The sequence below is a fragment of the Lineus longissimus genome, chromosome 18 (genome assembly GCF_910592395.1).
Source record: "Lineus longissimus chromosome 18, tnLinLong1.2, whole genome shotgun sequence".
NCBI lineage: Eukaryota > Metazoa > Nemertea > Pilidiophora > Heteronemertea > Lineidae > Lineus > Lineus longissimus.
The window spans coordinates 15,691,153-15,704,642 of record NC_088325.1 but is presented as its reverse complement, the minus strand read 5'-3'; the positions used below and the strand labels follow the sequence as shown (position 1 = coordinate 15,704,642).

Here is a 13,490-nt window from a genome sequence, read left to right as displayed (position 1 = left end):
GTCCTCGCGGGTCAAGGGAAGCCGACAGGTTCCGAGGAACCAATGCCTGGCCTACGCTTTATTGAACTTTATGACTGCTGCGCTTATGACACTCTTTGGATTGATATTAACTACGCCTGACATTGTTATCAAGTCTGTCCCCGATGATACCAGGTCATTGTCGTTAAGACACAGCTGACCTCATTGACTATCGCATTATGTCACACACCGAGAAAACAATACAGAAACCAACACTCGGACTTCAAGTCATCTTCTGGCCGTGTCCTGTTGTGAGGTTCGCCGTGGATTTCCTGGCCCTGTCTTTGTAGAATCTAAAGCGCAGGTAGGAAACTCTTTCCAGTATAATTGATTAACTACAAGTAGATTAAGGCAGATATGATATAAAATGTTATCAGAGCACTCCCAGTGAAAACTCACCATTGTCTCTTGACACAGAAGTCTCGAGTTGACTCTTGCAGATGTCACACAGAGAGCAAACAAACCCATGGACTGGCTGTACAGAAAGAAAACTACCATACTCGGCGTTTTTGTAACACTGTCATCACCGACACAAAACCTACTTTGCGTTGTCTTGATGTTAGCTCTATTTTCGTGCCGATATATGTGCCAGGAGTCTCATCTGTTAACTTTTTCATTCATTTTAGATTTGTTTTGTTTTTTCATATTGAACGTGATTGATTTGTCACCTCACTGAAGTGTGATTCACTTTTTGAAACTCGCTCTGCCTATACTGCAGGACTTACTCTAATTCGCGATAGAGAGTCCATCATATTTCTCGCTACTTTGTCTCCTCCAAGCTGTCATCAATCAGAGACACCGTGCTCCACGCACGCAGATATGAACCTCCCCGGGAGAAGGCAAGTGGCGGTAGGCCTCCTCCTCATGTTCCAAGTGTTCTTCCACGGGGCAGGGGGTCAAGGACTGCGGGATATGGCTCCATGCAACAGGTAAGTCAAAGACTGCAATACTATGTCAAGCGTTTGAATTTGATCTTTCCGTGTAATTGATACCATCCATCCATATAAAAATGAGCCCCATTTTGGAGCAAATCTTTGAATTTGACCGTGACAGTTGCAACCTCCAGTGCTGAAAGTCATCTTAGCGCCCTCCATCGGGGAAAACGACCCTCCTGCTTAATATGCCGACATAAACATCTCCTGACTTCTTCTTCTTGCAAAACAAGCGTCTGGCCTACAAGTATGAAGTTTTACGTGCATCATAGAAATGCCAAGAAACCGCTGACAGAAGGTCATCGAAGCCTAGAATTGAGAATGATAATTTATTTTCCAGCAACATCTACTGTGATGGTCCCATACTCGCCGCCATGCAGGAGGCTCGCTTCTTCAACGATTCCAAAACGTTTGTTGACCTCAACATGAAAGCAGACCCAGGTAAGATTGTAAGGAAAATATCATTCACCCTCGCTGCGAATTTGAAGGAATTGATTGGATGAAATCCCATGATTGCACCGGTGATGCAGATTACAGCACTTCTGATTGGTCGAAACCACTGGATGTCACATCGATTTCAGCAAGATTTTGCGAGAAATGACGTAGGAGTAAAAGTTGTCGAAGTGGGGTCTTTTTGTTACAGTTAAACATTGGGTAGTGTTTAGATAGAGCTGGGGCAGACATGAGATCCATCTCCCCGTAGGTATTTTGTAATCTGTTTCTTTTCTTGCCAACAGACGTTGTAATCGCCGCCTTCGAGAATATGACCAAGTCCGGTGACGTCACCAGAGAGAAGCTGGAGGCCTATCTTGAACGCTACTTCGCTGGGCCTGGAAACGAGTTCGAGAAGTGGGATCCATCAGATTGGAACCCAACGTTAGTAAAGACTATTCTTATATCATATCGGCGGCATAGATTCATCACGTCGGTTCATCGCATCCGAAAGAACGACATCAGACAAGATTCAGATCGCCATAATGAATACATTGAGAATATTTGGGTAGTTACTACTTCGATGGAGGGCCTATGCCAGCAATGAATTTTAGGACAGGACAGTGTCAACAGTTAACGAGAGACAATTAGGCCTAACCTGTGCTGAACATCATTGATCTTCTTGATCTATCTTGTACAGTGTCGGAACTTTCCTCTCCAGCCCACCGTTTCTAAACAAGATCAAGCATGGCCCCTACCGAAAGTGGGCGGCAGGTCTGAACGAGCTTTGGAAGGAGCTAGGAAGAAAGGTTCGTATACAAATGAGAATGGGGCGAGCAATGAGACTTGGTATTCTTTTGTTATGTACCCTACACGACCTTGGCTTTATGCCCCTTTATCTCCAAGCCACGCCATTTGTAACCGTCGCTAAAACCGGTGAGCTTGTTCACTTTACCAGCGTAGCACTCATACCGCAGCGAATACTGCTGTAGTGTAACTGTATGACTGGAGATTGGATATCGTTGGACATTCCGAATCATGGTCATTCCGTATTGCTTCCAGGTGATTCAAGATGTGAATGTAAACCAACAGAGATACTCGCTGCTCTTCTCAGCTCATCCTTTCATTATCCCAGGCGGTAGGTTCAGGGAGTTTTACTACTGGTAGGTAGATAATGAGTCCAGTCACAAACAGTGGCAGAGTCCACATGCATGGACCGGTGGTCTATCCAAATCTGTCAAAAGGGTAACCACTGTTTTAGAGTATAGTGTCCAATCTCTCCCAGAGAGTGTGTCGCAAGGTCCGGGGAAAGATGTGATAAATATTGTGAGTAGAATCCTTGGCATCTTGCTTTGCGACTGGGTCCGGAAATGGAACCAGTACAGTATTGTCGCTTAACACTAATCGTAACATCTCCTCCTTTCCAGGGATTCCTACTGGGTAATGAGGGGACTACTTCTCTCGCACATGAACACGACCGTCAAAGGGATGCTGAGTAACTTTATTGCGTTGGTCAAGGAGTAAGTACATGTGTACATACCACAGCTTCACCAAAAAGCTACGATAAATCGGCTTGGACTAGGATTCTAACCACAGTGTTTTGTAGTGTAGAGGGGATAGTGGTTTGAATCTACCGTTAAATGGTAGGTTTTCTCCTTTTCCATTTATGTCCTCATCTTGTTACTCGTTCTGTTGAACATGATTATATATGCTTAGACCATTAGCTCGCCTTCCAAAACTCTTTACAGGTACGGCTTTGTACCAAACGGCAGCCGAGTCTACTACACCAGGCGGAGTCAGCCTCCATTCCTCATCCCCAGTTTCGCATCCTACATCAATGCAACTGGCGATGTCTCATTCCTGAATGCCAACATCGCCACCTTGGAGAATGAGTATAACTTCTGGATGAAGAACAGGAGCGTGATTGTTGAGGCGGCGAACAAGACTTATACCATGAATAGATATGATGTTGACATGGGTAGACCCAGACCAGAGTCATACAGGGAGGACATGGCAACTGCGGCAGGACTCGGCCCAGGTAAGGCCACACCAACACAGGGGATACCAAACCAACGCTCGAAGAATGTCAGCTACTTCAGTCATAAGTATATTTTGTTGCAACACGCATCACTTATACGGTAACTTATAGGCCTACTATTGCCCCTCTGTAAGGCATTTAAGTTACTCAGACACCGTCAACACCAGGTAGGATTGTTGAAGAGTACTGCCTTGAACCTCGTCCACAAGTCTGCAGAATTAGTTTCCGCAGCGTGCTAGAATCACTTTTTGAGCTCAACTTTAGCATAAGCTGGATAACCTTGACTCCTTTTCGTCAATTTCAGACGAGGCAGCAGAGCGCTTCGCGGATTTGGCGTCTGCCGCCGAATCTGGTTGGGATTTCTCCAGCAGATGGCTCCAGAACAACAACACGTCGCTGACGACAATCAGAACAAGGCAGATTATACCAGTCGACTTGAACGCCCTCTTGTGCTGGAATGAAAAGTTATTGGGGAAAATGTACAGAACTTTGAAAAATATTGCAAAGGCAGAAACGTTTGAGAAAATGGCGGCGATTAGACAGGCGACCATCATGAATGTATTATGGGACCCGGATGATGGTATTTGGTATGATTGGGATATGGTTGCTAAGCGACGACGACCCGGTTACTATGCCTCCAATATCTTGCCGATGTTTGTCGGTTGTTATGGAAACGAAAACGGGTCAGATAAAGAAGATATTGAAAAGAGAATGTTCATTTATTTAAAAGTGAGTTGGAAGTTTGCCATGGTGTAAATCTCATACCACCAGCACCATGTCTGTAAGTTTTGCGGCCACTTATTCTTACGAACTGAGGCGGACAGCATAGCCGTGATTGGTCAACACATGTCACCAGACAGGTCTCTGCTCAAGGAAAGTGGTGAAGGAGTGCGTTTGAGTCTAAAACGTCAAAGAAACGTAAAGCATCCCCCCCCTTTGTATTGCCCCCAGTTTACCAACTGATGCCGTAGTCATTTTCCAATCTTTCAGAATGTCGGTATCATGGAATATAAGACCCCCGCACCAACTTCACTGGTCAACTCTGGTCAGCAGTGGGATTTCCCTAACCTCTGGCCACCAACTCAACACATGCTGGTTGAAGCCCTCGCCTCCAGCAACTTAAAGGAGGCGCGTACCATGGCTTTTGACCTGGCTAGGAAGTTCCTAGCCAATGCTGCAGTGGCCTGGGATAAACATAGGTTCATGTTTGAAAAGGTAAACTGTTCGTGGCGTAGTTTTAGGAGTAAAGACTGGGGATATATATGGAAAGGGCGCCTTAGAAACCTGGCATAGCAAGCAGAGCTTGACCTGGGGAAAACAGATATTTGATGCGCGGAAGTTCAAGAGTAACGAAATAGGACATGTATGGAAAAGGGCGTATATATGTTACAGGCAGCGCCCGTAGATCATTTCGGCTGGAGCTGAGTTATAAGATTACTTTGGTCTTTATTTTGGCAGAAGTGCCTAGGTTTTTGGTCTTCATTCTCACGGGGTATGTTGAGACACGGATGTTCTACAGCCGTGGTTGAGCCAACAAACACCAATCCCTGGCCAGGTCGGGATCAATTCCTCAGACTAGAGCTGTCTTTATATATTATTGTGCTTCCCTATTGCCGATAATGAGAATTGGCCCTTTTCTTTTCCAAATCGTTGTCTTTCAGTATGACGTCAGAACGTCGGAACCAGGTGGCGGAGGCGAATATGATGTGCAGGTTGGCTTCGGATGGACGAATGGAGTGACACTGCTCCTGCTGGATAAATATGGTGCTGACGTAGGTGTGAGGTCATCGGCGACCACACTACAAGTAGCATTCGGACTAGTTTTGTCTATGATAATGTCTGGGATAGGATTTACTTAATAAAAAGGTCCTGTGACGGCGTAGCCATGAGCCATCCATTTTTGGCAAGCTATTTATCTTAAACTTTGTCTGTCCGTGCCTGTGGCAACACTGCTAGTGTTTTGCAAGCCATCAGCAGTTATTGCTGAAGCCACCGCGGTCTATCCTACCTCACCCGTAGGTCTGTTAGCACCACTCTCTCATCCTTTCCGTGATGCAGTGGTGCTGCTAGGCCTGATTCACCTTGGTTCAAGCGGTCTGATTTCTCTGGTCACACTGGTAGGACAGTGGAGCTACCCAAAGTGGTTTATTATCACCCTGAGTGAGTCTGGCTACACTCTCTCATCTTCTCAGCACCCAGCCAGGGGTTGCCCACTGCCACATGAACAGCAGTCATATTGACTATCTTCACCCTAACAGATCACAACCCCGGAATGGACACAATGGGCACAGGCCTTGTTGATGATGAGATGGGTAGTTGTCTAAACTCAACTACGCCAGGGGGACCTGTTCACAATGTGAGACCGGGTGAGCTGATTCAAGCCTGCCTTATCACAACTGGGCTGAGGACATGGGCACAATAAGGCCTCGTGAACAATGCACAATAACATTTTGAACTGAAGTGAATTTTATTACCTTATCATTCATAAATATTTATGATACATATGTTTTTGATTTGAACCTGATCAACTCCTCAAACAGATGTGTGATCACTATGGCAACCGTCCATTTCCTTCTAAGAGAATTGGACTGTTGCCATGGTTGGGGCTATGATGATAGTGACAGGACAAGTGTCCTTAACAACCACCTCATGTCTTCAGTAACAGCTCTCTTCCGTTTACAACTATGCCAATGGCCCCATCCCTTTCTGTCTCTTTCTATCCGCCATCGCACGACGATTATGATTGGCCAGCCTTGATTTATGCTGATCCTTGAATTGACGATTATGAAGCACATCTTTCTCTTGACCTTTGCCCTTTGCTTGACCTTTGACATCATGAACTCTCTTGCCATGACCCGCACTGTGACGATTGGCATAGCGTTGGGCCTGTCTTTCTCGTATCTTGGCTGGATCCTCCACAAAAGGTCTGTGAGGATAGGCAGCTGAGCTTTCTTCCTGGAAGCAGAAGTCAAGGTCATATGCAAATGAAGTAAGGTTAAGGTCAAAAGTGCACATAGTTTTTAAGATTTTCATTCCAAATTGTTATGCCTTCAGAAAAACAACAAACTTTATAAGAATTGACACTGTCACAACTATTAAGCTATACAAGGGAGAGCAGAATAACACGCCACATTTGATGTCAAGGTGAAGGTCGTATGCCTCAAGGTCAAGGTCAGCTTACCTCTTCCTCCTCCTCTTCGTCCTGTTCAGCCGCAGCTGACCCACGGTGTCCTTTGACCGGATTTAACCGGTTCACCACAAATTTCCTGTTAAAGAAGAATGAAATGCCTATGAGGGGTTGTTTTGTCTCGGAGGTCCTTGAATAGCCATTTAACAAGGAGTTGAGGAGACCTGATTGTCTTTCTTTGACAACAGCCTCATCCACTCCTTCCATTTTGAGGATAGTGCTACAATGAGGGTCATTAACTCACTTGGTCAATTCATCAGCCGAGTCTGCATCATCTGCGCCGACCTCATGTGAGTCATACGTGTCGTCATACTCATCATCATACTCGATGTTCTTCATCTCGTACATGCTCTCGGTGGCGTCCATGTTGCCATACATGTTGTAGACGTCACGAAACGAGTCCAAGTCTCGTTTGTCGTCCAAGGCAGCCATGTCTTCATTCACATTCCTAGAGTCAAAACAGGAGACTTCAAAACGTACCATTCAACGAACCCATGAGAAAACCAATCATTTCACACATGGTACAAGCAGAAAGTACTGATCACGAGCTCTCCGACCGATGTCAATAGGTTTCAACTATTCTGAACTGTTTAGAACACTTTCTGTGCTTCGATCTTGGCAGGAGCCGACAAAGACAACGGGAATGAATTCCCAGCATGACTCACAGTTACACTGACCAGACAGTGAAGGATTCATAGCCTTGTTGTTTTCAACCAATGAGCAACTCAAGTGAGGCCTGGTTGATTGGCTGGATGAGTGAACAACACAATCACCTACTTCTTTCCTTTGTGTACCCGGGAGATATCCACGTTTTCTCGCCGGAAGACGTCAAACTCATCGCCATCATAGATGTTGTGCCTTGTGTCAAGGACGGACGGAACACTAGGGGGAGACACAGCTCTGGAATGAACATGACATTCAAGATGAAGGTGGTTCATCAGGAGATTGGTTACCAAGATGATGCGGGTACCACCTTGTCATGCAGTAGCGTGGGCTTTAACAACACAGATTGGAACTGTTCAACCAATTCCTTTACCACCAGTACCATGGCTGTAGCACCCTGAACCTGGCTGGTAGCACACTGACAGGGGTAGTAGCACCCTGAACCTGGCTGGTAGCACACTGACAGGGGTAGTAGCGCCCTGAACCTGGCTGGTAGCACACTGACAGGGGTAGTAGCGCCCTGAACCTGGCTGGTAGCACACTGACAGGGGTAGTAGCACCCTGAACCTGGCTGGTAGCACACTGACAGGGGTAGTAGTAGGTTGAGTGTAACGCATGGACCTTTCAAGCATCATGAAGCCTAGGACAGACACTAATCACCAAACCTGGTGAGCATATTCACCTCTCCATGTTAGGATCAAGCTCTTCTAGCCCAGGAGTCAGCTTTCCCTCCAGCAGTGCATTTATCACATCTTCTGTGTTGTAGTTAAACTCTTCCAAACACACCTGCAAATGACTCTGATATGTAGGAGGAAACTGAATGACCCGGACTGGATGATGCAGGTCCAGGATACAACTCTGGCATTTGATGCATGGGTATCGTGCGAGGTGATGAATTTGGATCAGGGGGATTCTCAATCACCAGAGCAATGGGTGCCGAGGCCCTGAATCCTTTAACAGACTGTGAATCAGAAGTGATGCAACTATCTGGTCATGGACATGGATATTGTTTGTAAGTATACGACATGTAGACAACTATCATGAGGTCAGGAAACTCCTAAGAACAATTGTGACGTCGAGTGAAGTACAAACCGTCCATTGGAACACTTGCAATGAGGTCCTTCTCATCGTACCTGGTATTTTCAGAACATTTTACATATTTTACACGCTGTGAAACAATCAGAAAATATCTACAGTCCTGCACGGGTTCAAACCAAAAGGTAAGGAAAGATACCTGAATGAATCCCGGGCCGAGGTGTGGTAGAAGGTCCTTCACAGCACAGATGAGGGAGTCTAACTCTATACCACTCACACTCGCTGCACAAGCTCCAAGTCTTTCCTAGAAATAGAAACAAGACAAGTTGAGAGTTGCTAAATCAAAGGCAAACAAGGCCTTTGATGTGAAGTCTATTTTCATCAAGTAATCAGACCTTCAGGCCATAATTTGAAAAGTGCCGCGGATGTCCTGCAGTAAAGTGGTCAACACCATCAATGCCACAAGATACATTTTCACAATTGGCAGCATGTCATCTGAATGGATGTCACATCGATACACTCACATAAGCTGCAGTGTCGTCATGCTCTCCAGCACCCGCGTTGTCATAAGATGGGCCTGCCTCTGCCTCAGGAGATGATCCACGGTCAATCTTGGCCAGTCGTCTCTTCTTACCATGAGTAAAACTCGCATCTGCAATTGCCTCCTGTAAGAACTCAATCCTAGTTTCATCGCTGGGGAGGCCGTTAAGGACAATGTGCTTTACACTAACAAGGCTTTTGAAACAAATCAGACATAACCTCACAACATATGTTATTTAGGCTCTCAAATTACATTGAGGTACATCATGTTCTGAGAGTCCTCAAATATAAGGAATTCCATATTTCTGGTCAAAGGTCAACTTGGATGTTTAAGGATTTGAGCACAGAAGGAAGCTGCCACAGGTCAAGGAGCTCATGTAGTAACCAAGGATACATGATGTATGTTGACTGAGTGAGAATATCCAAGTCGTCATCAAGGGGGAAGGCCGCCTCATAGTCAGCTATGAATCTAGAAGAAAAATGAACATACTTTATGCACAAGAAAACACCGAAGATGATCATTGAATGTGATAGTGTAGCCGACCAACAGCCTTACTGAATGGAGTTACTATCTCTCTGATGACAAGCTAGCATACCATCTTCAAATAGTTCTCAATCAATGCCCAGACCTTCATTCCCAAACCCACCTTTTTTCTGATATCAACCCTGCAAGCACTTGTAGATAGTCCTCTATGAGACTTTCATGGTTGGAGCCCTCGTTGAGCTCAAGGATGGGTTGTACAACAGCCGTGAATAGGATCTGACGCACAAGTTTTATCATCAACACTTTGCTGCGGTGGAGTTTCTTACGCACATCAACCAGGATTCTGAAAAGATGACAGATTCTCATTACAAATCTTCCATCCATATTCATACAGGAAGAGGTTGAGAAGGAAACTACCATGTAAAACTCACCCAAGGCTTCCAAATTCTCTGTCTTTCATCATTTCCTTCAGCTTGGTAGGTATAGCCTCGTAGAATGATGCCAACCTGGAAAGTGACAGAGCATATTCAAGAATTGTGCAATGATCAGGTGCCCTCTCCTCAAGTTTTCCGTTGAACATTTGTATTCATCCTTAGTAAACAGAGTTGTCTCAACTTGCCTTGTTTCCACATGCTGCTCATGGAAGATCAAGCCAGCCTGAGGGTGGACCTCCAAGAAAGCATGAAGTGTCATACATGTATCGTACAGATAGCTGACCACGTCACGCACGTCTTCATCTGTAGGCTTTATTTTGGTCACGGAGAGTTTCTCAGGAGATCCTTGGGTCGAACTACACTTGACACCGCACTGGAGCGAGATGTTTTCAAAGACCTGGAAGAATCAGAAGGAGATATCATCAAGAGAGTGGCTATTATATACTGTGCGGACCACTGTTGTTCTTGTCGTCAGGCCAAAGATGCACTGCCACTGAGTTTTCAACGTAGGGGAAAGTGGCCAAGGCAAACAATACTTTCATACAGACCTGTAGAATGGACGGTATCGTCGCCCGAAGGTCATCTTCATATTTTGGCTGCTGTGTGAAGATGTTATCAACCATCTTCTGTAGGAGTACCAGGTTGCCTTTAGCGTAGAGAACACATAGATCCATCATCTTGGGGATGTCAAAGATGAAGTTCTCGTAGAGGATCTCACCAAAGATGTGAGGGGTGATGAATGCATCCTGTAAAAATGTTATAGATGTTTGCCATATCATAATTCATTGGTTCATTTGATAGATGAACAAGATATTGAAGATGATTGTCATGTCACAATACGTTTATGAATTTGAATCATAATGCAATAGCTTGCAAACACATTTTTTCATCATAGGTTATGACTTCTCTGGAAAGAGTATTCCTAGCTGACAATGGCGAACCTAAATTTATGAGCTATGACCAACACCGACATGAAAAAGAAGATTAAAGGCAAACCTATGGAACCGCCATGGGTAATAGTGTTCTCTGAATACCAAGAAAGGGAGTTTGGTATTATTCCTGTACAGCCCCTCACTTTGCTGTTTGGTATTATTCCTGTACAGCCCCTCACTTTGCTGTTTCAGCCAAGCGGTCCTGGGGCACTCTCGGTGGCAATCACGAGCCTGCACACACTATCAAATCTGGTTACTTCTTTCTTTGATCCCAACTGGGACCCCTACCTTTGATTCTTTGAAAGTAGCGAGCCGCAGGAATGTCATGAAGACAAGGCGATGGACACTAAGGTGCTTCTCTTTGGCACTGTCAGGCAGGCGGTTTAACCCATCGAATGTCCTGGAACAAAAAGCAATGGGAATTGCAACAGAACTTCTTATGAACCAGTGTAAACACAGAAATACAATTTGGCAACAACCATAGCGACAAAAGCTTTGAATAAAATTATTTTGGTTGACAAATTTCACCTTCAGGACAAACCCAGCTTTAGACCTGAAATACAGGAACACGGAACTACCACAAACACATCTTATTTTCCAAGCTAGGGGCTCAAGGCCCTTACCCAAACGATGTGATTGAGAGAACTCTTTAATTTGATGCCATACTGTTAGGTCTTGGGTGTTAAATTAATACCTGGGTGCGTATCTGAGATAGGATTCAAGACTCATCTGTAGCGTCTCATCAAAGATTGCCTGACACCAGAACTTGTCGTGGGATAAGGCAAGGAGGCTGTGGAGGTCTTCCTCAATGAAGGTGATCCTCTCCATCCATTCTTGGTAGTCGGCTGAATTCAGTGATTCATCTTTGGGTGGCGCGTGGTACATCACAAACTGTACCTCTTCCTTCCACCTTGGATCCTGGGTTAAAGAAAACTCTCAATCATGTCATGAAAAAGGAGGCGCAAGTTAGGCCTACTATATTGGTATAAGAGTAAATTACAGTTTGTTTACTATAGTGTCACCTCTATTGAAAGGGCCAGCAAGCTTAGGCTTATAAGACACTTCACAAGTGTTGTTGTTGTTTTGCTCTTTGGGACATCCTGTAGAATTTCAAAAACAATTCGTAATTACCAAAACTGGGAGAGTTTTGCTCTTTCCCGTCTCTGGATCCTTCCAAACTGTAGTTTTCTCATCGAGGGGAATCTTCATCTTTCAGTATTTAAGAAAATATCCAAAATCGATAGAGAATCGATGTTGAAATCACATAAGAAGAAAGATTGCACCAAATCTTGACATTTATCGTTGTTTCCGGAAATAATTGTCAATGTCAATTTACCTATTCCTCCGAGGCCGAGTCTTACTCCATTCACCCGAGGACATGTTCCCACCCGAGCAACTCCCTTGTCTCCACTCGGGCGGCTGGTACTGAGACTGGTAGGAATACAACTGTCTATTGACAGAGTGTGGTGAGAATCAGGTGGCGAGGAGAGCTTGATCTTGCCTCCACTCTAGTGGGGACAGAGACTGGTAGGAATACCACTGTCTGTTGACAGAGAGTGGTCACATCCAGATGGCGGGGAAAGCTTGATCTTGTCTCCACTCTGGTGGGGACAGAGACTGGTAGGAATACCACTGTCTGTTGACAGAGAGTGGTCACATCCAGATGGCGGGGAGAGCTGGATCTTGTCTCCACTCTAGTGGGGACAGAGACTGGTAGGAATACCACTGTCTGTTGACAGAGAGTGGTCACATCCAGATGGCGGGGAGAGCTGGATCTTGCCTCCACTCTGGTGGGGAAAGAGACTGGTAGGAATACCACTGTCTATTGACAGAGAGTGGTCACATTCAGATGGCGAGGAGAGCTGGATCTTGTCTCCACTCTAGTGGGGACAGAGACTGGTAGGAATACCACTGTCAAATTCAGATCCAGGTGTGGGCCATGGTCAGGTCGCGAATTTATAGTGAAGTATTCCTACCAGTTTCCTGTGTGACCAGTAACAGAGCTGACTGACCAGGCCGAATCAGTCCTGGCTGCTCCACCGTGTTGACAACATGATGAGAGTGATGAGACAGTCACAGCCAGGCCGCATCAATCTTCGCCGCACTGCCTAGTTGTTAATATGGCGAGAGAGATGAGACAATCACAGCCAGGCCAAATCAGTCTTGGCTGCTCTGCCAAGTTGTCAACATGGTGAGAGAGATGAGGAAGTCACAGCCAGGCCGAATCAGTCCTGGCTGCTCCACCGTGTTGACAACATGATGAGAGAGATGAGGAAGTCACAACTCACAAATCATTTTTGATCATTTATCAGACTCGTCCATTGAAGGTCATCAGGCCTTGTCATTCAGCTGATGTGTTCCCGGTACGCACTTGGCCTAGTCACATGGTTCCAAGGGCCATTTCTAATTGAAAATGGCACGCTGGACATGCGAATTGGCTGCGCACGCAGCATTCGACGAACAGGTTCCCGGACCACAGGCCCTCTCGAGGGATCTCGTATCTCACTAGTGGGGATCAGGATACACTGACTCAATGCAATATTTTGGGAGTTAAGATAATCGTTCATTCAGGGTGTCGTCACTTCCACTGAGGTCGCCGTCAAATAAACCTCAGAACAAAATATGTGGAAGGAAGAATGCAAGTGAATTGATTTGCGAAATTGATACTGTAGTGGTGATTTGTCGTGTTATGATTTGGCGCGTGTTATCTGACCGTGGGTGGTGGACTTATATGGTGTAATACTGATAAGATCACTGCGACTGTCCAGTATATAAACCGTATGCACACGGTCATA

General features: G+C 45.4%; 2 protein-coding genes across 4 annotated transcripts; one reads left to right on the top strand and one right to left on the bottom strand.

The window, feature by feature from the left end:
- The first annotated feature begins 174 nt into the window (after nt 1-174).
- Nucleotides 175-5,348, top strand: LOC135502419 (trehalase-like). 3 transcript variants are annotated; one of them, XM_064795238.1, is made up of 11 exons: nt 175-322; nt 697-947; nt 1,291-1,391; nt 1,688-1,826; nt 2,104-2,191; nt 2,445-2,545; nt 2,810-2,902; nt 3,131-3,420; nt 3,725-4,149; nt 4,411-4,635; nt 5,082-5,348. In XM_064795238.1, the coding sequence occupies exons 2-11, from the start codon at nt 838-840 to the stop codon at nt 5,277-5,279; spliced, it is 1,770 nt and encodes a 589-aa protein (XP_064651308.1). In that variant the 5' UTR covers nt 175-322; nt 697-837; the 3' UTR covers nt 5,280-5,348. The 3 variants fall into 3 exon arrangements, with proteins under 3 accessions (XP_064651308.1, XP_064651310.1, XP_064651309.1); XM_064795240.1 differs by having other exon boundaries at nt 798-947; nt 5,082-5,347; XM_064795239.1 differs by having other exon boundaries at nt 737-947; nt 5,082-5,347.
- Nucleotides 5,349-5,874: 526 nt separating this feature from the next.
- Nucleotides 5,875-12,001, bottom strand: LOC135502418 (activating signal cointegrator 1 complex subunit 2-like). Its single transcript, XM_064795236.1, has 15 exons — nt 11,827-12,001; nt 11,390-11,613; nt 10,984-11,095; nt 10,312-10,509; nt 9,949-10,160; nt 9,761-9,835; nt 9,493-9,672; nt 9,240-9,314; nt 8,830-8,998; nt 8,505-8,609; nt 7,953-8,056; nt 7,385-7,507; nt 6,852-7,055; nt 6,602-6,686; nt 5,875-6,375 (listed from the first exon to the last, which is right to left on the bottom strand). The coding sequence occupies exons 1-15, from the start codon at nt 11,902-11,904 to the stop codon at nt 6,103-6,105; spliced, it is 2,217 nt and encodes a 738-aa protein (XP_064651306.1). The 5' UTR covers nt 11,905-12,001; the 3' UTR covers nt 5,875-6,102.
- Nucleotides 12,002-13,490: the final 1,489 nt, after the last annotated feature.